We start from the raw sequence: 23,803 nt of genomic DNA, 5'->3' as shown, positions 1-23,803 counted from the left end.
GCTCGCGGGACCCGGGTAGGTCGTTCCTGATCCTAAACTCGCTGCCGCTTGTGGGTGGCGGTCGGCTTGGGATCACAGGGCCCGCCCGCGGGGATCCAGGCAGGAAGCAATGGTTCCCAAAAACAATGCAGCGTGTGGCCTGCGCCAGCTGCGATTCAGAGAGCCAGCTCGTGGGACCCGGGCGGGTCGCGCCTGCTCCTAAACTCGCTGCCGCTCGTGGGCGGCGGTCGGCTTGGGTTCACAGGGCCCGCCCGTGGGGATCCAGGCAGGCAGCAATGGTTCCGAAGAACAATGCAGCGTGTGGCCTGCGCCAGCTGCGATTCAGAGAGCCAGCTCGCGGGACCCGGGTGGGTCGCTCCTGATCCCAAACTCGCTGCCGCTTGTGGGCGGCGGTCGGCTTGGGATCACAGGGCCCGCCCGCGGGGATCCAGGCAGGAAGCAATGGTTCCCAAAAACAGTGCAGTGTGTGGCCTGCGCCAGCTGCGATTCAGAGAGCCAGCTTGCAGGACCCGGGCGGGTCGCTCCTGATCCTAAACTCGCTGCCGCTTGTGGGCGGCGGTCGGCTTGGGTTCACAGGGCCCGCCCGCGGGGATCCAGGCAGGAAGCAATGGTTCCCAAAAACAGTGCAGCGTGTGGCCTGCACCAGCTGCGATTCAGAGAGCCAGCTCGCGGGACCTGGGCAGGTTGCTCCTGATCCTAAACTCGCTGCCGCTTGTGGGTGGCGGTCGGCTTGGGATCACAGGGCCCGCCCGTGGATCCAGGCAGGCAGCAATGGTTCCCAAAAACAGTGCAGCGTGTGGCCTGCGCCAGCTGCGATTCAGAGAGCCAGCTCGCGGGACCCGGGCGGGTCGCGCCTGCTCCTAAACTCGCTGCCGCTCGTGGGCGGCGGTCGGCTTGGGTTCACAGAGCCCGCTCGCAGGGGTCCAGGCGGTTAGTGTCCGCTCCTATGCTCACTGCAATGTGTAGGCAGCGGCCATTCGGCGGCCCCCGGCGGCACTGTGCCCCTGCTCTGGGTTGCCGAGATTCAGTATTTTGTGACAATCTAACACCTCCTATTAAACTTACTAGTTCCAGGAAGGTCTCCTTTCAGAGGAAATTTGCTTGAAGTTTCCCAGCAGGACGCATGTGGGTGTATTAATGAGTCTCTCTGATCCCCTTACCACGGAGGCATTTTGTGTGCTGCCTCTTCGCTGGCAGCCATGTTCTTCCTCTCAAACCCTTTTTATATTTTATTTAGAGACAGGGCTTGCTGAGTTGCTTAGGGCCTTGCTGAGGCTGGCTTTGAACTCCCAATCCTCCTGCCTCAGCCTTCGAACCGCTGGAATTACAGGCATGAGAGTTGCAGGTGTGTGCCACTGTGACCAACTCCATGTGACGTTTTGATAAATTAATACACTGTGTAATGTTCAAATTAGGATAAATATATGTATCTTTTCCTTTTTTTTTGGTGGTGAAACATTCAAAATCCTCTCCTCCAGCTCTTTGAAATATGCCGTACATAATTGTTACCCCTAGTGTGCCAGAGCATGCCAGAATGTATTTCTCTTATCTAACTATAACTTAATTCATCTTGGGTTATTTTAAACAGGAAGTAAGAGACTTTTCTCTCACTTGGTTCCAGTTTCCACCCTAATCTGCTGACTTGAATCTTGATTGCTTAGAGAGAGCCTGAGTCAGTTATTTAAATGCTGGGTGGTGGGATGAAGGGTCGAAATCCCCCCACAGTGGGAAGAGGACTGCCCAGAGAAGGTTGTTGACACAAGACCCATGAAGCCTGGGATGGTCAGAACTCGTCAGCCATGCAGTGGCCTTCTGCTCAGAGGGAGATGTTAGGGTGAGAGGAGATCTCGGGACCTCTTGAGCCTGAAAGATCTTCTGGAATGATCCAGGTTTCCTCTTCCAAGGGAGCACGTGCTTCTGCGAGCCAGTAAGGGTTGCTGAGGGTCCTTCTTAGACCTAAACCACAAATATCTCTTTGATGGTGCCAGGGACTGGCTTTTCAGCCCAGCACGATGACAGACTCAGATAGAAGTGCTTCTTCGGAGCCATTGGCAGAGGTTCCTTTGGACCAGGATTAAAGCATCCTGTTAAGGCCAGCTGAGTTGTATTTTCACCATTGGCTTTGGTTGTATTATGAGGATTGAACCTTGGTTTGTAAAAATCTTTCAAACCAGGTTACGAAAATGGAATTTAGTTTAACTCTATCTGTGTCTTTTCTTCTTTAAAAAGGAAGAAAAAATTCTGTTTTTTTTTTACAGGTTTTTCAAATGGTCACCAACCATGAAATAAATTTAATTGAGTGTGTTTTTTTTTATAATTTGTTATTTGTATTTTGTGCTTGGAAAGTGAATGTTTATAATTTAGTTAATAAAAGTAAATGTTTCAAAATGTCTCCCCACAGTCACAGTGTACTTATTTCTCAGCCTGTGACACAGCGAGAAGGATGTGACACAGTGAGAAGGAAGCATGGCCCAGGCTGTGATCTGGCCAGGGATGCTTCTTCACCCAATTCACATCAGGAGAAAGTGATCAAATTGGGACTGTGGAACGTTCTGTGATTCTTGAATAAGGATACAGTAGGGGTTAGGAGAATCAGGAAAACTTGAATAGCAACAGTGTGTTAAATAAGATTTTTGTACCATAGAGTTACCAGCAGCCAAGCCAGGGAAACTGCCTGGGTCTTGGGTGACTGGACTCAACTGCCCACTTGCATAAGAAACAAGCAAACTCTGTAAAAAGGAAAAATGAATTTGATGCAGTTTCGTCCAGTTGGAGAGAAGCAGCTCGATTGTTTCTCTGCCTGTTCTATAGAAGTGGTTATAATTTACTTAAATAAAATGCAGGAGATACACATGTTGGATTTAGCTAGCTGTGCTAGCCAGAAAACGTTGTCAGTTTCAGGTTCCTTCTTACCTGGAAGGGCCAGGGGGTGGTTTCTCAGTTTCCACTTGCACCATAAGGAAGTTTGGAATGTAGAAGAGCAGTTAATAGGAAGTTGCCTTTAATTTTAAAGGGCTCTGTTTCAATAGTAATATTTCTTAGGCATGAAATTTTTATGTGGGAAAAATGTCCATATATTTGGGAGATATTTAAGGGTGAAGAGTCGTGATGTCTGTAACTTACTTTCAAAAAAAAATTGTGTGTGTGTGTGCATGTGTTTGTACACATGTGTAGGGAACAAACATGGCAAAATGTTCTTTGCCCTTTCCTATAGATTTATAAACTACTTAAAATAGTTTATAAATCTATAGGCCTAAGTAGAAAATGCTACTTTATTGATCAATATGCTTATTAAATTAGAAAGCTATTGCCAGATTGATTTCACTTTCATTATAAACGAAGATATTTTTGGGGGGACATGTATGTAATGTGTAGTGAGATAAGAGGCTTATTTTGGATATAGCTTTAAATTCATTCACGTAGGCTTTTGTGGTTTCACTTATCCCATTGTTGATTTCATTTCAATTTAGCATGCATTCAGCACCTACCCTGAGAATACAGAAATGATTAAGGCCGAAAGATGTCGCAGTTTAGTGGATGAAAACAAACTCGTGACACAGAGATGACAGATGCTCTATAAGAAGGAGAATATAAAATTTTCATGAAATAGATTTTCCTTTTTTGTTTTTCAGATGGGGTCTCACTATGTTGCCCCAGTTCATCTTGAACTCCTGGGCTCAGGTGATCCTCCTGCTTCAGCCTCCTGAGTAGCTGGAACTACAGGCATGTACCACTATGCCTGGCCTAGTATTGTTCCTTATTCATTTACGTATATTTTGTGATTATCTTATGTTATTATTTATGAGCAACTAAATCAGATCTGCAAATGGTTAAGTGATGTGCTTGCCCTTACACAGCCAGTAGGTGGCAGGGCAGGGATTACCTCCCCCCAGGAGTTGATTCTACAACAACCTAGCTCAGGCACCAGGGCAGAAAGTTTTGGGGGTTCATCTCCATCTCTGTTTTTGGCAACTGGTGTCTGCCTCTTGAAGTCAGTTGCAGCTACACAGCCTTAATTTTTTTTCATGCATTCATTTATACCATTTATGCAATCCCAGCAGACCCTGGAATGAATAAATGATGAACGGTCACAAGCTGTAATTTCAGAGGATTTAGAACATAGACTGGGTAGAGCAATAAAGATCAGATGGTACTGTATTTTCTTACCTACTCCACCTGAAAGTTTTTTGAAGTCAAAGTCACAGACTATCTTTTATGATTATGAATCTGCTTATTAAAACATCGTTTTAAAAACGACTTTGAATTTCTACCTAAATAACCATCCACAAAATTCAAGCTGTCTTTAGTTTGTTAGAAAAGCACATGAAAAGACATGTGCATCTCAGATCTATGCCCCCTTATCTTTGACCCCCAAACCTTATTGCTTTGAAAACGTACAACTTTGCCTTTCTCTCTAGAGCAACTCCACAGCCTGGTGCTTTCCAGTGTCATGAAGAGCCCTCCTTTATATCGGTAAATCTCAAGCATCATTCATGTGCACTTTGAAGTAGTCTCAGTGGCTAAAGAGTAAAAACATAAGTGCCTGATAGTAAGAAAGGCTTTGAACAGGAGGAGCTGTTTAGAAGCCATAGAAGCAGGAAGAATAGATGGCTTCCTGTCTGTTGGTTTAACATGCCTGAACCAGGGAGTGAGCACTCTTCAGAGGTCATTCATTCTGCCTCACGGTATCATTTTTTTAAAAAATGTTTTTATTAGTGCATTATAGTTACACGTCATAGTGGGGTTCATTTTGACACAATCATACTGCATTGAATATAATTTACTCCAATTTGGTCCCCAGTTCTTCCTTTTCTCCTTCCTCCCTCCCTCCCTCTGCTGCCCTTCCTCTCTCTACTGTCTGCCTTTTATTTATTTATTTTTAAACTGGTGCTTTTATAGCTATACATGAAGGTGAAGTTCACTGTGATATGTTCATATATGTACATGGGATAGTTTGGTCAATTTCATTCCATAGTTCCTCCCTTTTCGTGTCCCTCCTCCCCCCCACCAATCTCCTTCTCTGCTCCATTGATTTTTCTTTTATTTTCATGGTGTCCCCCACTTTTCTTTATTTTGCTCTACTTCCACTTACGAGAGAAAACATTTGACCCTTGATTTTGCGTGTTTTATTTCACTTAGCATGATGCTCTTCATTTCCATTCATTTACCAGAAATATGCCTTGATTTAATTTTTTTTTTGGTTTGGTACCAGGGGTTAAACTCAGAGGCACTCAACCTCTGAGCAACATCCCCAACTCTAATTTTTGTATTTTTTTTTTTTTTTAGAGACAGGTTCTCACTGAGTTACTTGGTGCCTCACTTTTGCTGAGGCTGGCTTTGAACTTGCAATCCTCCTGTCTCAGCCTCCTGAGCCACTGGGATTACAGGTGTGGGCCACTGAGCCCAGGTAATTTAATTCTTTATAGTTGAGTAAAACTCCATTATATGTTTATAAAACATTTTCTTTACCCATTTATCTGTTGATGGATACCTGGACTGGTTCAGTAACTTGGCTCTGAAGAATTGTGCTGCTATAAACATTGATGTGGCTGCATCCCTATAGTATGTATTTTTGGATACCAAGGAGTGAGATAACTGGGTCCTATGGTGGTTTCATTCCTAGTCTTTAGGGGAATCACCATACTTCTTTCCAAAATGGTTGTACAAATTTGCAGGCCCACATACAATGTACGAGTGTACCTTTCCTTCCACATCCTTCCCAGCATTTATTATTCATACTTTTGATGACTGCCATTCTAACTGGAGTGAGATGAAATCTCAATGTAGTTTTGATCTGTATTTCACTGATTGCTAGGGATGTTGAATATTTTTCATATATTTCTTCTTTTGAGAAATGTCTGTTTAATTCTTTGGCCCATTGATTGATTGAAATTTTTGATTTGGGGGTGTTAATCTTTTTGAGTTCTTTATGTATGCTGGTTATTTATCCCCTGTAGGAGGAGTAGCTGGTAATGATTTTATCACATTCTGTATGCTCACATTCTGTAGGCTCTCTCCACATGCTCTGTTGTTCAGAAGCTTTTAAATTTGATGCTACCGTACTTATTGATTATTGCTTTTATTTCTTGAGCTTCAGGAGTCCTATTAAGGAAGCTGGTGCCTGTGCCAATATGTTAGAATATTGACCTGAAGTTTCTTCTAGCACTTACTAAGTTAGTCTAATTCCTAATCTTTGATCCACTTTAACTAGAGTTTTGTGCAATGTGGGATATAAGGATCTAGTTTCATTCTTCTACTTACATATATCCAATTTTTCCAGCACCATTTTTTTTTAAAAAGGCTATCTTTTCTCTAACGTATGTTTTGGGCACCTTTGTTGAGTATCAGGTGACTGTATCTATGTGGGTTTGTCTCTCACAGCAACATTTTGAATATACAAGTCTCAGAAGGGATTTGCTGTTGAGCCAGAGCACTGGATAAGAACCCACTGCAAGTTACACTGCAATGGTAGTGGTAAATAAAAATGTACTGAGTGATGAGAGTTTTTACAAGGAGAAATTAATAAGAGGAAAAGCAATCAGGAAAAGAGGAGACCAGTGGAGATGGGGCAGGGGAGAAGGAGCTATCACCCCACTCCACAGCTATCACCTCAGATCTCTCCAACACCTGGACCCAGGGGTTATAACACTCCTAGAAGATGCTCTAGATTATACTATTGGCTCTTGGTCCTGGACTTTTTGCCATTGCTTGCCAGCAGACTTCTCTGATATGTAGACTTGAGGTATAGACTTGGTAGACTTGAAGATGCTGTGTTGGTTGGCTGAAGTTCAAGGACATAATGGTTAAAGTATGTCAAAGATGGTGCTTCATGTGTATATTTGATGGATAAAGATTATGATTTTGGTTTTGAACATGATAAACTTGAGAAGTTGTACCCAGGTAGAAATGTCCAATAGGCAGTTAGAAAAAAAAAAGATATGCATCTTGGGACTGGGGTTGTGGCTGGATGTGTTGCCTTAGGAATCAGTATCCTATAGAAATGGTTGAAGCTGTGGACAGATGAGAAGACTTTAATAATAATGATATCTCTTTTGCTTTGTCAGCTCTTCCATGTGGCCTATATTTTAATCAAATTTGCAAATTCTCCTCGCCCTGATCTTTGGGTCTTGGAAAGGTCTGTAGACTTTGGAAACACCTACTCACCATGGCAGTATTTTGCTCGTAAGTAATGAGTGGCTTTAATTATTTGCAACCAATCAGGACCATGGATTTACTTAGAAAATTAGTCTTGCAATGTAGCTGGGTAGTGAATGGTCAGTTTTAACCACTTAACTTATCCTCAGAATATCCCCATTTCTCAAGCATGTGTGTATGAATTCCAAGGATCCCACACACAGAGCTGAGTTTGTAACTCCTTTTATGATAACAGTTCTTGTCACTACTTTGGGGGGTACTTATTACTGAGCCAAAGAAGCTCTTTCCTCTTTATACAGAACTAGCAACTAAGTTCCATCTTTATGGATCTTGTATAGGGTATTATTTACCTTCTCTTCAAGAATGTCAGTGTCTCTGGATCCTATGACAAATTGAGGTGGGCAGGAATTTTTCCTTCAAGAGCATTGGGTTTTCCATGTAGCCTCCTTAGAGGACAAACTTGCCTTATGAAGCATGAAGCATGAAGCATGAGGAGTTAACACCACATCTCCAAACATTGCTCCTCAGAGTTTAGTGGCCTGAAACGGCTTTGTAGTTTTTTTTTTATGAATTAAAAACTTTATTCTAAGCTTTCACCTAAAAGTCTAAGACTTCTCTAATTCTTTCTCTTTTCATGTATTTTCTTAAGGAAACAAAACTTCTTAAGCAATTTACCAAAAAATGATAATACTTAATTTTATAATATTAAAATATTTTCTTCTTAGATTCTAAAAGAGACTGTTTGGAACAATTTGGGCAGCAGGCAAATAAAGCTATCACCCGGGATGATGACGTACTCTGTATTACTGAATTTTCCCGCATTGTACCTTTGGAAAATGGTGAGGTAAGTAGATGTAGGAAGCTCTGAGAGGTGGGACTCAGAAATGAACATGAGGATGTCAAATATTTCATAATCATGAAAATTTGTACTTTCAAGTAGATCTAATATAGATTAAGATGGAAACCAGTAAGTACTTCAGACTTGGTGATACAGGAATCACATGAAGGACTCCTAGAATGAGTTGGGTTGGAAATTCTGATTGGGGTCTTGAATTCTCCTGAAGGATTTGAGAATCAAGGCCCACAGGTCTTGAGCTTTTCTTTCTGGTAATATAGTTAGAAAATGGGTCACTGGTAACTGGAGTAATGACCCCTTCCACCTCTTCACACATTATTCTCAATATGAGTGAGGAGATGAAGGGTAAGGGGCAGTGCTGAGCCCTGACCCCTTTTGGCAGGGTGGACATCATCTATTGGGGAGAAAAAATGCTGTCCTTTTAGAGTTTCATTTGGTCCTTTTGTGAAATCAGCCTGGCTGTTGTTAAGGGAGGTAGGCAAACTGGTGGGGAAAATCAGAGACATCCATGGTTATGGTGAGGCCACAATGAAAATGAACTGAGTTACAAATTAACTTCCCCTAAGAGTGTCATTCTTCCTCTTTGTTAAGTAGAGAGCTCTCACTTGAGCAGCTATATCCAATGTCTTCCACTTGGTGAGAAGTTTATGTTTTGAATGATGAGACATAGACTGCACCAGCTCAAGATTTAAAACAAAAACTAGGCTTTATACAGATTTTTTGTTTTTTGGTCAGTTTTTCTAACCTCATTTAGACATTTAGATTACTTCAACTTTTATCTCTTTGCTAGAGGTTGACAAAGTTATTACCTTATAATTGTAGACTTAACATTAAATCTTTAATATCTCATAGTGTTACAGTCCCACAACTATGCCGATAGAACAAAGGGTTTGAAAATGCAGTGATAACATCTCTGGAGAGCCCAAGTGTCAAGGACATAGTGCCAGAAGTTGGAAGGAGGAAGAGGGAGGGAAGATGCAATTAGCAAAGATGCTCTTAGACATAAACAAGATCCAAGACCACCTACACACATCTCATGGGGCCAAACAACCAAATGCTTTGGAGTATGTTTTTAGTCACGTGTGTTAAACGTTGATGAAAGGACTTTCCTCTCCTTATCTGTGTGGTTATTTTAGGTGGTGGTGTCCTTGATAAATGGTCGCCCAGGTGCAAAAAATTTTACTTTCTCCCACACCCTCCGGGAGTTCACTAAGGCAACAAACATCCGCTTGCGCTTTCTTCGAACCAACACCCTGCTTGGACATCTCATCTCCAAAGCGCAGCGGGATCCAACTGTCACTCGGAGGGTAGGTAGTGTCTCGGAGGTGGCTACTTGGCTGCTTTTGTTTTGTTACTTTTTGTTTGTTTGTTTATGAAATTAATTGCCTTAAACACTTTTAAGTAACCTTTACAGCCAGTAATTATGTGGGCATGGGAGATGTTCTTGCCTGAAATCCTAGATATCATTAGGAGTTCGGCTGTTTGAAGAAAAATAGTTATATTCAAAGAAGATGAAAGGTCAAAGATTATAGTCAGTCTGGTGTTTGTCTGGGTGGGCTAACTACTATTATAATCAATGCTCCCCAAATCCCAGAGGTGTGCCAAAGCACTGGTTTGTTTTTAGCTCATATTATAGTCCAATATGGTGGCATTGGCCCTACCCAGTTGTTCAGGGCACCAGCTCTTCCTATCTAGCGATAGAGCTATCCTGTAGGACCTCAGGGTCCTCCCCTGGATCCCTTGCCCCAGGGCAGCCAATAAGGGAAGAAAGGGCATAGATAAAAGTCACCTAGCTCAGTTCCTAATCAGAGTCCTTTCCACTGGCAAGATCTGGTCATATAGCTCCATCTAGGGATTATATTATATATATAATCTAAGTGGAGTAGAGAAGAACATAGATATCTGTGAGTATTGGTACTCTGCCATGTTGGATGTCCACCCTGAACATCTCTTGTCCTCAGGTGTCAGAATGGTACAGGAGCCAGCAGAATCACTCTTCTCCCACTCTCTGGCCTCCCACAGGTGCCTCCTATTGGCCAAACCCAACAGGAAGCCAGAGAGCAAGAGATACAATGATTGCAGCCCATAATATTCAACTCCAGGGCAAAAGTCACCTGGAAAGGTGAATGTGAGATGCCGCGCACATCTTCTAAAGTTTGACTTTTTATGTTGGTAGAATCAATGACTGGAAAAGGAAGAGAAGAAAAAAAAAAGTTTTGCTCCCATTTTGAGAATTTTCCAGAAAGGCCAGACATATTGGGTATAGGTGGCCTGGCCTACCTTTTGCATTTTCTGCTCTCTTTGCTCTCTGAACCCACTGTGCAGATGGGGACTATGCAGATGAGGACTGTATTCATCCAAGGATGAATATTTACAAAGGATTTCTGGCTCCAGCTCACCAGTTTTTCCCCTCCATAAATTGTCTTTTACAAGGTTGCAAGATTTGCACTCTTATCTGTGTATATATTACTTTTCAATTAGGCAAACACAGGGTTTTCTCATTAAGTAATTTTTTTTTATGGAGCATGCCAAGTATAGAATCTTGACACACCCCTCACCCAGTGTAAGATGTTTCTGTAATGGAGAAACACCAAAAACTGTCCTGTCACACAGTTCTGTATGCTGTGGACTGAGTGCTTCCTTTCTTGCTGTTGCTGCCCTTAACACATGTGGGAAGAGAAACTTCTGTGGTGGTCAGCATAGCCTCTGGGGTTAGCTTGTCATGGAAAGCCCTGGTAGCCCTGACTTTATCCAGGGGGCTGTTAATGCCTTCACACGTAAGTCAGAGGTTACGAGTAAACTTTGACACCCGAACAGTTTTTAATTAGGGAACCAGAAGAGAATCCCTATATCAAATTAATAGGGATCCTTAAGACTACTATACTTAACAACAACAGAGATACAAAGATCCTCTTGTCCTTGTGAATTCAAAGACTTCCTCACTGACAGGTAATTTTCTCACTGGATGCAAGGTTCAATGAGAAAGATTGTTTCAAGTGCCACACATTCTTCCCCAGTCCTGCGCTGTCTCCTGCCAAGTCTGGGGAGGAGGGAGCTGGCAGTAGGGACCAACTATTGTTGCCGGTGGCGAGGCTTCTAACATCCTGGAGAGGTGCCTTGGCAATGAGGAGGCATATTTGCTTGGCCTAGTTTAGGGACCGATGCTCTGCTGAAGCTGGCTCTGCCTGGTCTTTGTGGAGCTTGAATCCCTCACTTTGACCAATTTGACCCTGAACTACCAAGACTCCAGCAACTGTCAGCAACTGCTGGCCCCCGGCAGCCTCAGGGCTGTGTCTGATCCATCTTTGTAAATACTCTCTTCCCTCCTGAAGCCTGGAATGGTAGTTTGCACATAATAGGTGCAACAGTTTTGGATATAAAATTTGTTTCGGGAAGAGAAATATGTTCATTATACAAAATCCAGATTTATCAACAAACAAATAAACTTGGAACCACTTAATCTTTTCCAGTAGTCTATAGGGTATGAATTCTTTCCAAAGACAATTTTCTTCCATGCATTTAAAGCACTTGATTTGTTTTTAAATTGACACATTCAGAAGAAGTTTTAAAGTTAAGAATGAGAAATGCATTCATTTGGTAAGACAAGTTATATACCAATGAGGCTTCTTTTTTGTGTGTCGAGTTAGGCTAGGAGAAGTGTGCAAGAGTAGTGGTAGAGCACTTGCCTGGCATGTGTGAGACACTGGGTTCCATTCTCAGCACCGCATGTAAATAAATAAAATAAAGCTCCATCGGCAACTAAGAAATGTTTAAAAAAAAGAGAAGCTGAACCAACACAGATATGGGATAAGTTTGGTAAGAAAACTTCCTGTTTCTGTATAGTGAAACTGACCCATTCCATTTTCTGTACAGTATTATTACAGCATAAAGGATATCAGCATCGGTGGGCGGTGTGTTTGCAATGGCCATGCTGAAGTGTGCAATGCAAATAATCCTGAAAAACGGTAAGTACACGGGGCAGACTGTTTTTTGCCATGAATGAGTCTAATTGTTCCAGTGGATGTTTGCATCCCATTAACTATTTCTAGATTCTGCATGCATCAAGAATGTTTCAGGTTCAATAGCCCTCTACTTCCTTCCACAGACCACCACTGGGCCCATAGCAGATGTCACTAATCGATTACAGTGCTCTCTGGATAATATGGGATACATCCACTAAATCCCCAAACCCAAGAAGATGTCCCAAGCAGCCATTAGTTTTCTGCCCCCTACCCCACTACAATTTGATTTTTTACATTCATTTGGTTTTTTTGTTTCTGCCATGTTGGACATTTTCTACCAAGATGGAATAGGCACAGAAGGCAAGAGCACACACTGGGCCCGGCTTACTATGAACATACTCTCTTTTCAGAAAATCTTGTACAACTGCCATTAAGCAGGTGATGATTTAGTCCAATGGATTTCAGACCCACTCAATTCTGCCAAGGAGCTTAATGATGAAAATTTGGTTCTAAATCATCTCCTTTCTAAATATGTTTAAATAATCCCACTTTCTAGTTCAAATTATATTAGAAAAAAATTAGTTGAAATAAATGTCTTCTTTTGCAGGGAGTGAGGGAAGGTACCAAAAGGACTCATACCAAAAGTAATCAATGAGGGCTGATACCAAGAGTAACCTGGAGCAATAATGAATTTTGAGTATTAATTTGAAAGACATTGTTCAAATATCTTAAATACTTAAACTGTATGGCCACTGTTTGACCATAGTGGTCACAGAAATCCAGTAATAATTGGAGTCCTCTAGAATGAGGGTTCTAGATACAGCCTGAGGAGCTCTATTGTTATTTTCATGGAATTTATCTTAGAACTTTCTCTTCTTCCTCTTCAGAAACAATTACCACTTTCATTTCCTATCTTTGCCAAACTACTTTTTTTCTCTGAAGACAATTTTTGTTGTTGTTGCTCTTTTATGCTACTTATTTGAGTGTGTAGTTGGATTCTAGTCAGCAGTCTGTTTTTAATATGCAATCGTTTCTCCAGCCTTACAAGGAAAGGTCTACTGTGAACCATTCTGAACAGAGGTGATCCTGAATGCAAACCACAGGATTTAAGCTTCCTTTCATAACCTACCTGGTGCAGTTGGGCAAGCCGTTAATAAATGATAAAGTTGAAAAGAGAAGTAAGACTTCATTGTCACCTTGGGGTTACACATTTTCAAATTCTTTCTTTTTTAAATTATGCATTGCAAAATATACCATTCTTAAACCATCTTTAGGTGTGCCATTGAGTACATTCCCAGTGTTGTACAACCAATCTCTATGACTCTTTTCGTCTTGCAAAACTGAAACTTGGTGTCCATTTTCAGAACTCCCCATCTACCCTTCTGCCAGCTCTACGTTTGGTCTTATGGATTTGACCATACCAGGTACCTCAGAGAAGCGGTATCATCTAGCATTTGTCTTTTTGTAACTGGTTTAGTTCACTTCACATGTTTTCAAGTTCATCCATCTTGAGCATGTGTCAAAATTTCCTTCCCTTTTCAGGCCGAAATAATATCTATTTATATGTATAGACCACATTTTGTTTATCCATTCACCCATAAATGGACACCTAGGTTGTGTCTATCTTTTGGCGATTGGGACTAAGTCTGTGCCAATATACATGTGCCCTATTTTTGCTTTTAAAAAACTGAGGTATATTTTGCATACAATAGGATGCATTTTTTTTGTCAGCTTTTTTTGCTGCTGTGACCAAATGACTTGACACGAACAAATTTAGAGGAAGTAAAGTTTATTGGGCATTCAGATTTTCAGAGGTCTCGGTCCATAGATGACTGACTCCATTGCTCTGGGCCTGAGATGAGGCAAAACATCATGGTGGAAAGGTGTGGAAGAGGGAAGCAGCTCAGGCCATGGCAATCAGGAAGCAGAGAGAGACTCTGCTCACCAGGGACAAAATATATACTCCCAAAGGTATATCCCAGGGACCTAGCCACACTCTACTTGTCTACAGTTACCACCCAGTTAATCCTCATCAATGGATTAACTCACTGGTTAGGTTAAGACGGTCATAACCCAACCATTTCCCCTCTGACTGTCCTTGTAGAATAAAAGTTCACGCATGAGCTTTTTGGGGGTTACCTCTTATCTAAACCATAACATGCATAGATCTGAAATGTTAAATGGTCATCAATTGTACCTATTTGTGTTACTACCCCAAGAGAAAGAGCTGTAAAGGCTGGCCATTAAGCTGGTTGCTGGGTATAGTAATAATTTTCTGTGTGTACAAGTACCTGTGAGAGATGGATTTTACTTTTAGCCAGATCCAGGCTTATGTATCTTTAGGCCTCGCTTGGTGTTCGGGCAGAGTTGCCCACTACCAGCTTGTGTGGTGTGCTGGGTGGAGCCCTTCTTCCTGACCTGCTGTAGACCCTAATGTTGCTGTCCCTCCTTCAGGGATCAAGGGTGCCGTCTGAAAAGGCCCAACCACTCAACAACCAACAATTAATTTGCAAGGACCTGTTTGTTAATGACTAATCTATCTGCACCATGTAACCTCCTGGATAGGAGGGCTCCAGGACACTAGGAGCCAGAGCAGATAAGTTTTGAGTGGGGGAGAGAAAGGTTCATTTAGTGTCTCTGGGACAAAATGGTGCCCTGGGACAAAATGGTGCCATGTGAGAAAGAACTAGAAGCCACCAGGGAGGGGCTGATCTTCCTGCTTAGAAGAGCTGCCAAACCACGTTGACCCTGCCAGACCTGGAGGACTTCTGACCCAGTGGTTAATGGCTCAAGTACCTCCCTGTGCCTTGGGGAAAGCTCAGTTCACCGTCTGTCCACTCTGCCTTTTGTTTCTTTGCCTCCTGATTCGCTTCTGCCCAAAGGTTGACCTTGAACCAATGCTGATGGAAACCACACCCATGAATAGGAACACATCTTATGGTGTGTATAAGGAGACTCAATGACTTAATAGAGGGAATCAAGGCTGCATAATAGGTAAAGTTAGTTGCTAACCAGGCAGAAGATGGCTTTAACCAAGGATGTAGACCATGCTGAATGTTATGCATGGACAGGTGGAAGGATTACACATTCAATTCTGAGCATCCTAGCAGTCAACTAAACAAGGGAAACTTGCTCATGTTCCTATTTCACTATGACCACAATATAGAAACAGACTCTAATCAACACCATCTTTTTTTTTTTTTTTTTTTTAGTTGTAGACTTACATAATACCTTTATTTTTATTTACTTATTTTTATGGGGTGCTGAGGATTGAACCCAGTGCCTCACACATGTAGTGGTAGGCAAATGCTCTACCACTGAGCCACAATCCCAGCCCCTAAACATCATCTTTTAAAAAAATTTTTAAAATTTGTTTTAATTAGTTATACATGATAGTAGAATGTACTTTGATACATTATATATATAATGCAGTATAGTTTCTCATTCTTCTGGTTATACATGATGTAAAATCCCTTAGTTGTATAGTTATATATGTACATAGGGTAATAATGTCTGATTTATTTTACTATTCTTCCTACTCCCATATTCCCTCCCCTTCCTTCACTCCCCTCTACCTAATCTAAATTAACTCTATTCTTCCCTAGTTCCAACTCCATTGCAAATTAGCATCCACATATCAGAGAGAACATTCTCCAGCTCCATCCATTTACTAGCAAATGCCATAATTTGATTCTTCTTTAAGGCTGAGTAATATTCCATCACATATATATATCACATATTTTTTTATCCATTCATCTGTTGAAGGGCACCTGGGTTGGTTCCATAGTTTAGCCATTGTGAATTGAGCTGCTATAAACATTGATGTGGCTGCATCATTGTAATATGCTGATTTTAAGTCCTTTGGGTATAAACCAAGGAATGGGATAGCTGGGTCAAATGATGGTTCCATTCCAGGTTTTATGAGGAATCTCCATACCTCTTTCCATAATGGTTGCACCAATTTTCATTTCTATGAGCAATGTATGAATGTATCTTTTCCCCCACATCCTTGCCAATACTTATTGTTTTTGTATTCTTTTTTTTGGTTCTATTTAGTTATACATGACAGCAGAATGCATTTTGATTCAGTGTACATAGATGGAACAGAACTTTTCATTTCTCTGGTTGTACACTAGGTAGCATTGCACCATATGTGCAGTCATACAAGTACCTAGGGTAATGGTGTCCATCTCATTCCACCATCTTTTCTATCTTTATGCTCCCCTGCCTCTCCACTCCCCTTTCCCCAAAGTTCCTCCATTCTCCCCATGCCTTTCTCATTATGGGTCTGCATCCACTTATCAGAGAAAACATTTAGCCTTTGGTTTTGGAATTGGCTTACTTTGTTTAGCATGATGTTCTCCATCTCCATCCATATACTAGCAAATGCCATAATTTTATTCTCTTTTAATGCTGAGTAATATGCCATTGTGTATAAATACCACAGTTTCTTTATCCGTTCATCTACTGAAGGGCATCTAGATTGGTTCCAACACCTTTAATAACAATTTAAAGACAATTTTTCTAAATAATCTTCTGCCTGGGCTGAGAGAGTAGTTGGGGGGTGCCATATAATTCAGACAGGTTCACATACTTTTCTTTTTTTTCTTTTTATATTTGCTGTGCTCAATTTCAATTTCCCTATGTGTATAGCTGGACCATATGTTCTTCAAGCAACTTTACTATATATTTTTCAACCCAGCTTATGCCAAGTGTTTCATTGGCAATGAGGTGAAATTTCCTCTCTGACAAGATCCCATCTGGACTCCAGCTGTTATATGCCACCAGTTAAATCTACATCTGTGGCTTTCAGGCTGTTGGGCAGAAAGAGGGATGACACTTCTGCTCTTAGGAGTATGGCCAAAGACACACCATCCCACCTGCCCAAGTCCTGTTGCGGAGTCCCCACAGGCCTAGTTAAGAGCCTTCTTAGGCAACTGTTTTGAATCTTCTTTTAAGTACAGATGAACAGGAGCTCAAAGCTTGGAGCTCTGATGAAAACCAAGGCTATGACCTTGGTTTGGATTGAAATTTAAGACAGATGTTAGATTTTTCAGACTTTTCTAGCCTCATCTCTTCTGAGTGATCTCAGCTCGTGGTCTTGAGATGAGAGGGGACAGCCTGTGAGAGCAAAGGCCTTCGAGGTCTTTTTAGTAGGTGCTTCCTGGTCAGTAAATCTCTGTGTATGATCACAGGTTGAGAGTGAGAGACTCGAGTGGACTTCTCACAGGACTCCTTGGGATATTGGTGAAGATGTGATAATGCATCCCAGGAATCTCAGCACTTGCTTGTTCATTTGTCCATTTACTGTGCCATGATGTGACAGAGAAGAAAGAGTCAAATTTTGGTTTGAAATCTGATCCTCCACGTATCACTGCTTGACCTTTGGCAAGCATCTTAATACCCCTGAACCTTAGTTTTATTATCTATAAAATGCAGATAACAAGCAGGTGATGGGGGGACTTGAAATAATGTATGCAGAGTGCTTTGTCCTCCTAATTACTCAGAGAATGGCCCATGGATGACCCCACAGCTCTGTCCATGTTTTGCACACAGGAACAACTGACCTTAATCAAAACTTTTCAATAACTGAGATATGCTTTGACCCCCCTGCCCAGGTTCCGGTGTGAATGCCAGCACCACACTTGTGGGGAGACCTGCAGTCACTGCTGTGTGGGCTACAATCAGAGGCGCTGGCAGCCGGCACTGTGGGAGCAGAACAATGAGTGTGAAGGTGGGTGTTGGGATGGGACTGGGAGCCATGTCCTGCACATGGTCTTCCTGTCCTACCAGAAAACTGATGCTGTGTTCTTTTTTCCCCCTGAGTTCCTGAAGAGGCTGGGATCATGTCCGTTTTAGGGACTCAGGTCTGTTACTGCTTAATAGTCATCTCTTATCCTTGGGCTAAATTCCAAGATCTCTTGAAACCAGGAATAGCATTGAACCCTATATGTACCATGTTTATATATATATATATATATATATATATATATATATATATATATGCCTCTGATAAAGTTTAATTTATAAATTAGGTCCAGTAAGATGTCAATGATAATAACTAGTAATAAAATAAAAGTTACAACTTACTGAATTAAAATCACTAGCATCGCTACTATTGTGCTTTGGGGCTATTATTAAGTAAAATAAGTTACTGGAACACAAGCATTGTGATGCCAAGACAGTTGATCTGATAACCAAGACAGCTTCTATGTGACTAATGGGCTGGTAGCAAATACAGTGTGGATCCTCTGTACAAGGGAATAATTCATGTCCCAGGCAGGATGGAGCCCGACAGCATGATATTACTATTACTTAAGTATTCTATTACTTAGAATGGCATGCCATTTAAAACTTATTGCCAGGTTTCTGTTCTCGTGACTAAAAGGCTCAGGGGTCACTCTAGTTAAACTGGGCTAACTGGGCTGCACGAAATAACCACACAAGAGACACAATACCTTTTTCTTTGGGGTCGCTGTGACGGCTCCTCTGACCTTAAGGGTCTGCAGAAAGAGAGAGAGAGCACACATGTGCTGACCCCTTTTATTGAGGAGAAGCTATTCAAATGAGGCAAAGGGTCAGGTTTCAGGGGGCTGAGTCTATCTTCATGCTGTCCACTGTCAGCAGGTTGACTGACACCTGGGTAGGCCACACCCAAGGGCACAGTAAGAGAAAGGGACACACACAAGGCACTTCCATGGAAGATTCTATCCTAAACAGGGCAAGGGGTTATATTACAAAGGAACAGGTGAGCATAGCTTCACCCATAGGGCTGTAGCAAGACACACCCATTTCTGTGATTGAGCGTCTCAGCACCCAGCTGGGGAGTGTAACTCAGTCACCCATAAGGTTGGCTTCCCACAACTTATGAATTGTTAATTTCTGGAATTTTCCATTTAATGTTTTCATACCAAGTTTGACTGCAAGTAATCCAGACTGTGGAAAATGCAACTATAGATAATAGGTCACTCTATAATGAAAAACTCACAGACTTAAGGGAAAACTATCCTACTCTGAATTAAGGTAGAAATATGAGGAGACAAATTACAATAATAATAATCATTAATATGAATTATTATACTTTCATATATGCCAAGATTGATCTGGCACCACTGAGAAAATGAAAATAAGAAAGTGTTCAGCCTGTATAAACAGGGGAACTTGTGCAATTTCTAATTCCATCTTCTTTCCTAATATGTGTGTCTGGGAACTTGGTAAAAACATTCAAATAATCAGAAAATTTGATCTGAGTGGAATGTAATGAAGATATATTCTAAATCTTGGCAATGATGAAAATCCTAAATGGAATTCTAACTACATTTTCTAATTATAGAAGTTTTATATATACTTCTTGTAGATATTTTGAAATTATTTAAAAGAAGAAGAAGGAGGAGGAGGAGGAGGAGGAGGAGGAGAAAAATCACCAAGAGTCGGGGACAGTAGTGCACATCTGTAATCCCAGTGGCTCAGAGACTGAGGCAGGAGGATCACAAGTTCAAAGCCAGTCTTAGCAATTTACTGGTCTAATTACTTCCCAGGAATCCCAACTTTGACATATAAGACTTTGGGAGACATTCCAGATCCAAACCATAGCAAGATCCAAGTTAGCAAGACCCTGTCTCAAAATAAAGAATAAAAAAGGTCTGGGATATGGCTTAGTGGCTAAGTGCCCTGGATTCAATGCCTGGTACAAAAAAAAAAAAAATCAGTAACAGTACTAATCTCTGTGGATGAAGCTTAATTGGCATTTTTGGTGGATCTTAATTTGTTTCAAGTATGTATCTTAATTTTTAAAGATAAACCTCTTGTTTAATATCAAATGGAAGCAGCTATAAATTTCATAATAGTCTATTACTGGTCTGTGTGTAAAAATCCCAAAAATTCTCCACTGTTTCCCTAGTGTTCCAGAATAGACTTTATTATACTTCAGTGAGCACTGATACTATGTGGGAATTTCTTAAATGTCGTATAGTAATGATGGAATACTGATCTAGTATGCTGTTTTTCAGCCTGCAACTGTCACGGCCATGCCATCGACTGTTACTATGACCCAGATGTTGAGCAGCAGCAAGCAAGCTTGAATACCCAAGGCATCTATGCAGGTGGAGGGGTCTGCATCGACTGCCAGGTAAGGCACTCTCTAAATCAAAGTGGGTGTGTCATGGTTGCGAACCAGCATTTGGTAAGTTTTGATCCTCAAAAGATGTCAAGAAAGTGATATGCAGTCAGAAGTATTTCCTAAGATTATTTCTCCACTTTTGACCACAAAAGACCTTACTAGGTGGATATAATTTAGAGGCTGCCTAGAAAATGCATGTTTACCCAAAGGTGTGTTTTTCCAATATTGATTGGGATCTTTATTTCAATTTAGTATGGACCATGGATCTAAAGAAAAACAAAATCTAAAAAACTTTCAAAGAAAAATAGAAGAAAAAAAATAGAAGAGAATATCTTTGTGATTCAGAGGATGAGCAGACTTTTCTTAGGTCACAGAGAGCAGTAACCATGAAAAATGAACAACTTGGATTTCGTTAAAATTAAAACTTTTGCTCACAACAGACACTATTAAGAAAATGAATAGGCTAGCTGCAGAGAGGGAGAAAATATTCACAAAACATAATCTGACAAATGGTTTATATATAAAGAACTCCTACACCTTAGTTATAGAAAAACAAATAAACTCCAAAATATGTAAAAGATTTAAACAACCTTTTCACTCAAGTAGGCATATGCATAGCCAATAAAAGGCTGAAAATCATTAGTCATCAGAGAGATGCAAATCAAAATTACAATAGCATACTACTGCATATGCACCTTGATGGCAATTTTTTTGGGGGAGGGGCTTACTGGGGATTGAACTCAGGGACACTAACCCACTGAGCCACATCTCCAGCCTGTTTTGTATTTTATTAGAGACAAGGTCTCAATGGAATTGCTAAGCGCCTCACTGTTATTGAGGCTGGCTTTGAACTCTCAGCCCTCCTGCCTTGGTCTCTAGAGCTGCTGGGATTACAGGTGTGCACTACTGTGCCCGGCTAGGATGGCAATTCTTAACAAGGCTAATAACACTAATTTTTGGTGAAATGTGCCTATCATGCAGTGCTGATATGAATGAAAAAATGGTACAACTCTTTTGGGGAAGGTTCTACCAACTAAAGACTGAACACACACCTCTCCCCTGACAAATTCTGCTCCTAAGCATTTATCTATAAGAAATAAAAATGTTTGTTTACACATAGTTGATAACTGCTTCATGCAACTACCCCCCTCCTGTCCCCACTGGAAATAGCCTACCTGTTCATCAACAGTAGAATGGATGAACAAATTCTAGCATATTCGTGCAATGGGACACTAAGGATTCATAGAGAAGAACAAACTTCTGATGCATGCAGCCACACGTGAGAATCTTAGAAACACTGAGTGAAGGTCAACTTACTAAAAAGAGTACATATAGTGTGAGTATCCTTCAAATGAAAATTTTAAACACAAATTAATCAAGAGTGAAAAAGTGAGATTTATATTTGAGGAGAGGGTGATGGAGGTTGACCGAGAAGGGACATGGGGAACTTTATGGGATGATTGTTCTATGCCTAGATAAGGAACAGAGTTTCACATTTGTGTGCCTTCTAATTTGATGAATGAACATGAAGATCTTTGTGCTTATTGTATATGTTTCACACCAAAATCCAGAAAGTATAAGCAAGGTTCTTAGGGGAAAGTGACTGGTTTTTGTAACTTACTCTGAAGTGAATAAAATACGATGGATTAGTGGATGAAGAGAGGAGTAGGTAGATGGAGAATTAAGTGATAAGGCAAGTACAGTACAATAGTAATGGCACACTTCCGGTGGAAGGTATTTAAGTGTCCCCTGTAAAACTGGACATTTTTCCATAATAAAATGTTGAGGGAAAAGAGCAATGAAAGAAGACTGGAAGCACATTTTGAAATTGATTTCTTTCTCTTTAGTGAAACCTTGATGTATTTAACAGAGATTGAAGAATACTAATGTTGTTTGAAATGATGCTGGAAGATATTTTATCTTCATTAACTGAAACAAAGCTTAACCTCTTCGGTAGACACTTTTTATCTAAGTCTTAAGCTTTGTGTCCTTGATGTATTTGATCTCACTATTTTTTTCTTTTTTTTATATATCTTTATTTTATTTATTTATTCTTATGTGGTGCTGAGGATCGAACCCAGGGCCTTGCATGTACTAGGTGAGCACATTACGACTGAGCCACAACCCCAGCCCTTGGTCTCACTATTTACAAACTGTCTCCTTCACAAACAAACTCCACATGAAACTGAGAGATGGGCTCCAGAGAGCACACGGAGCACAGCTGGCTATGTTCCCTCCTGCAAGGAGCTCTACAACATGTTGGAAAAGATTCTAAAAAAAATACACCCTCCTTTTAGAATCCAAAATAGCATGAACATTAGAAAAGAGTGTCATCAACAGATCAGGAATTTCAAGAGATTCCAAAAAGTTAGAAAGCAAAAACACATACTTGCAGGGATACACAGCTGGGAATGCTAGAATGACTTAGAGAGATCCGAGAGATCACAGAAAAACATTGATTGTGGAGCAATAGTCAAACCTATCAAACATTACTGAAGTTCATAAAAGATGACCTTGATGGAGAGGCATGATGTGTTTCCAGACACTTAATACTATATATATACACCATTTCTGTGAAACCAATCTATAAACTCAGTGTAATCACAGTAAGAATTCCAACAGAACTTTTATGAAGGTTGATAGACTGATTCTAAAGTTCTTATTGATCAAAGAATATATGAGAATAGTTTAGAAAAGATAAACAATTATGGGGAAATTAGTCTTCTGAGATGTTCAAAATATCATGAATCTGTATTATAAAGTATGACTCAATGCAGGAATAACTATTCCAATAAAACCTAATAGAAAATCTGGAAACAAATTCATGTAGATATTTATCTAAGATGAAATGGCAGTTTTAATGGAAAGGAAAGATAAACATTATAAAAATGATGTTGGGACAGTTGGTTCTCATTTGGGGGCAAATTTAACTTTGTATTATGCACATACAGAGAGACTTGGGAGCCTTGACTGGGTATGGAGAAGGAGAGAGGTGCAGCTGGGCCAGCTGACTTGGTGAGCTCCAAGGTGACCAAGTTTGGTCATGTTTACAGTGGCACAATTCACAGGAGCCAAGTTACGGAACCAGCCAAGGGGTCTGCAAACAGATGAATGAATAAAGAAAATTGTGTGTGTGTGTGTGAGACACACAAATACACAGACACACACAATGCAGTTTTTTTCATTCATAAAGCAGAATGAAACTCTGTCACTTGTGAAGTGGATGAACTGGAGAGTGTGATGTTAGGTGAAATAAGTTAGACTCAGAAAGTCAAGAGTGAGATGAGATGGGGTGAGCCAAAGGAGGAGGTAGGTGGGGGATGGGCTTTCTGCCCCCAGAGATTCCATCTTCATCACCTCCACTCTTCATCTTGGAGAGTTGAGATTTTTCTCACCTTACGTTGTCATGCAAATTACATTTCAAGCATCCACTCTTTCAAGCAAGGCCCCTGCCCCAAGAACCTCTAATTTAGAAATTATGAAGTTCCCCCTGTCCTTGGTTCTTGACCTTACCTTGGTCTAACTAGGACCATGGTGTTCATGTATACTATGATGCATCTGATCCTTGGGCCTTGAAGGTCCTAGACAACCACCCAAGATTTTAAGCAAACTCTAGGCATTATTTCATCTGCAAACTCTAGGCATTATTTCTTTCTCTCTTAGCCTTTTATTATTATTTTTTGTGTTTTAAAAATATAACTTCTCCCTGGC

The 23,803-nt window shown here is 40.9% G+C and overlaps 1 protein-coding gene across 8 annotated transcripts in view; it reads left to right on the top strand.

Moving 5' to 3' along the window:
* Lama3 (laminin subunit alpha 3) overlaps positions 1-23,803 on the top strand; it is a 240,987-nt gene that overhangs the window by 56,862 nt on the left and 160,322 nt on the right. For all 8 annotated transcript variants that reach the window (XR_013429632.1, XR_013429633.1, XM_078030246.1 and 5 more), the window contains exons 3-8: positions 7,065-7,182; positions 7,881-7,999; positions 9,148-9,318; positions 11,885-11,976; positions 17,592-17,707; positions 19,983-20,101. Coding sequence is in view for 6 of the 8 variants with exons in the window: in XM_078030246.1 (XP_077886372.1) it covers positions 7,065-7,182; positions 7,881-7,999; positions 9,148-9,318; positions 11,885-11,976; positions 17,592-17,707; positions 19,983-20,101 (735 nt within the window). In the remaining 2 variants the exon portion in view is untranslated. The remainder of the gene's footprint in view (positions 1-7,064; positions 7,183-7,880; positions 8,000-9,147; positions 9,319-11,884; positions 11,977-17,591; positions 17,708-19,982; positions 20,102-23,803) is intronic.

Source organism: Ictidomys tridecemlineatus, chromosome 13 (assembly GCF_052094955.1).
Source record: "Ictidomys tridecemlineatus isolate mIctTri1 chromosome 13, mIctTri1.hap1, whole genome shotgun sequence".
NCBI classification, from domain to species: Eukaryota; Metazoa; Chordata; class Mammalia; order Rodentia; family Sciuridae; genus Ictidomys; species Ictidomys tridecemlineatus.
This window is presented reverse-complemented; position numbering and strand designations above follow the sequence as displayed.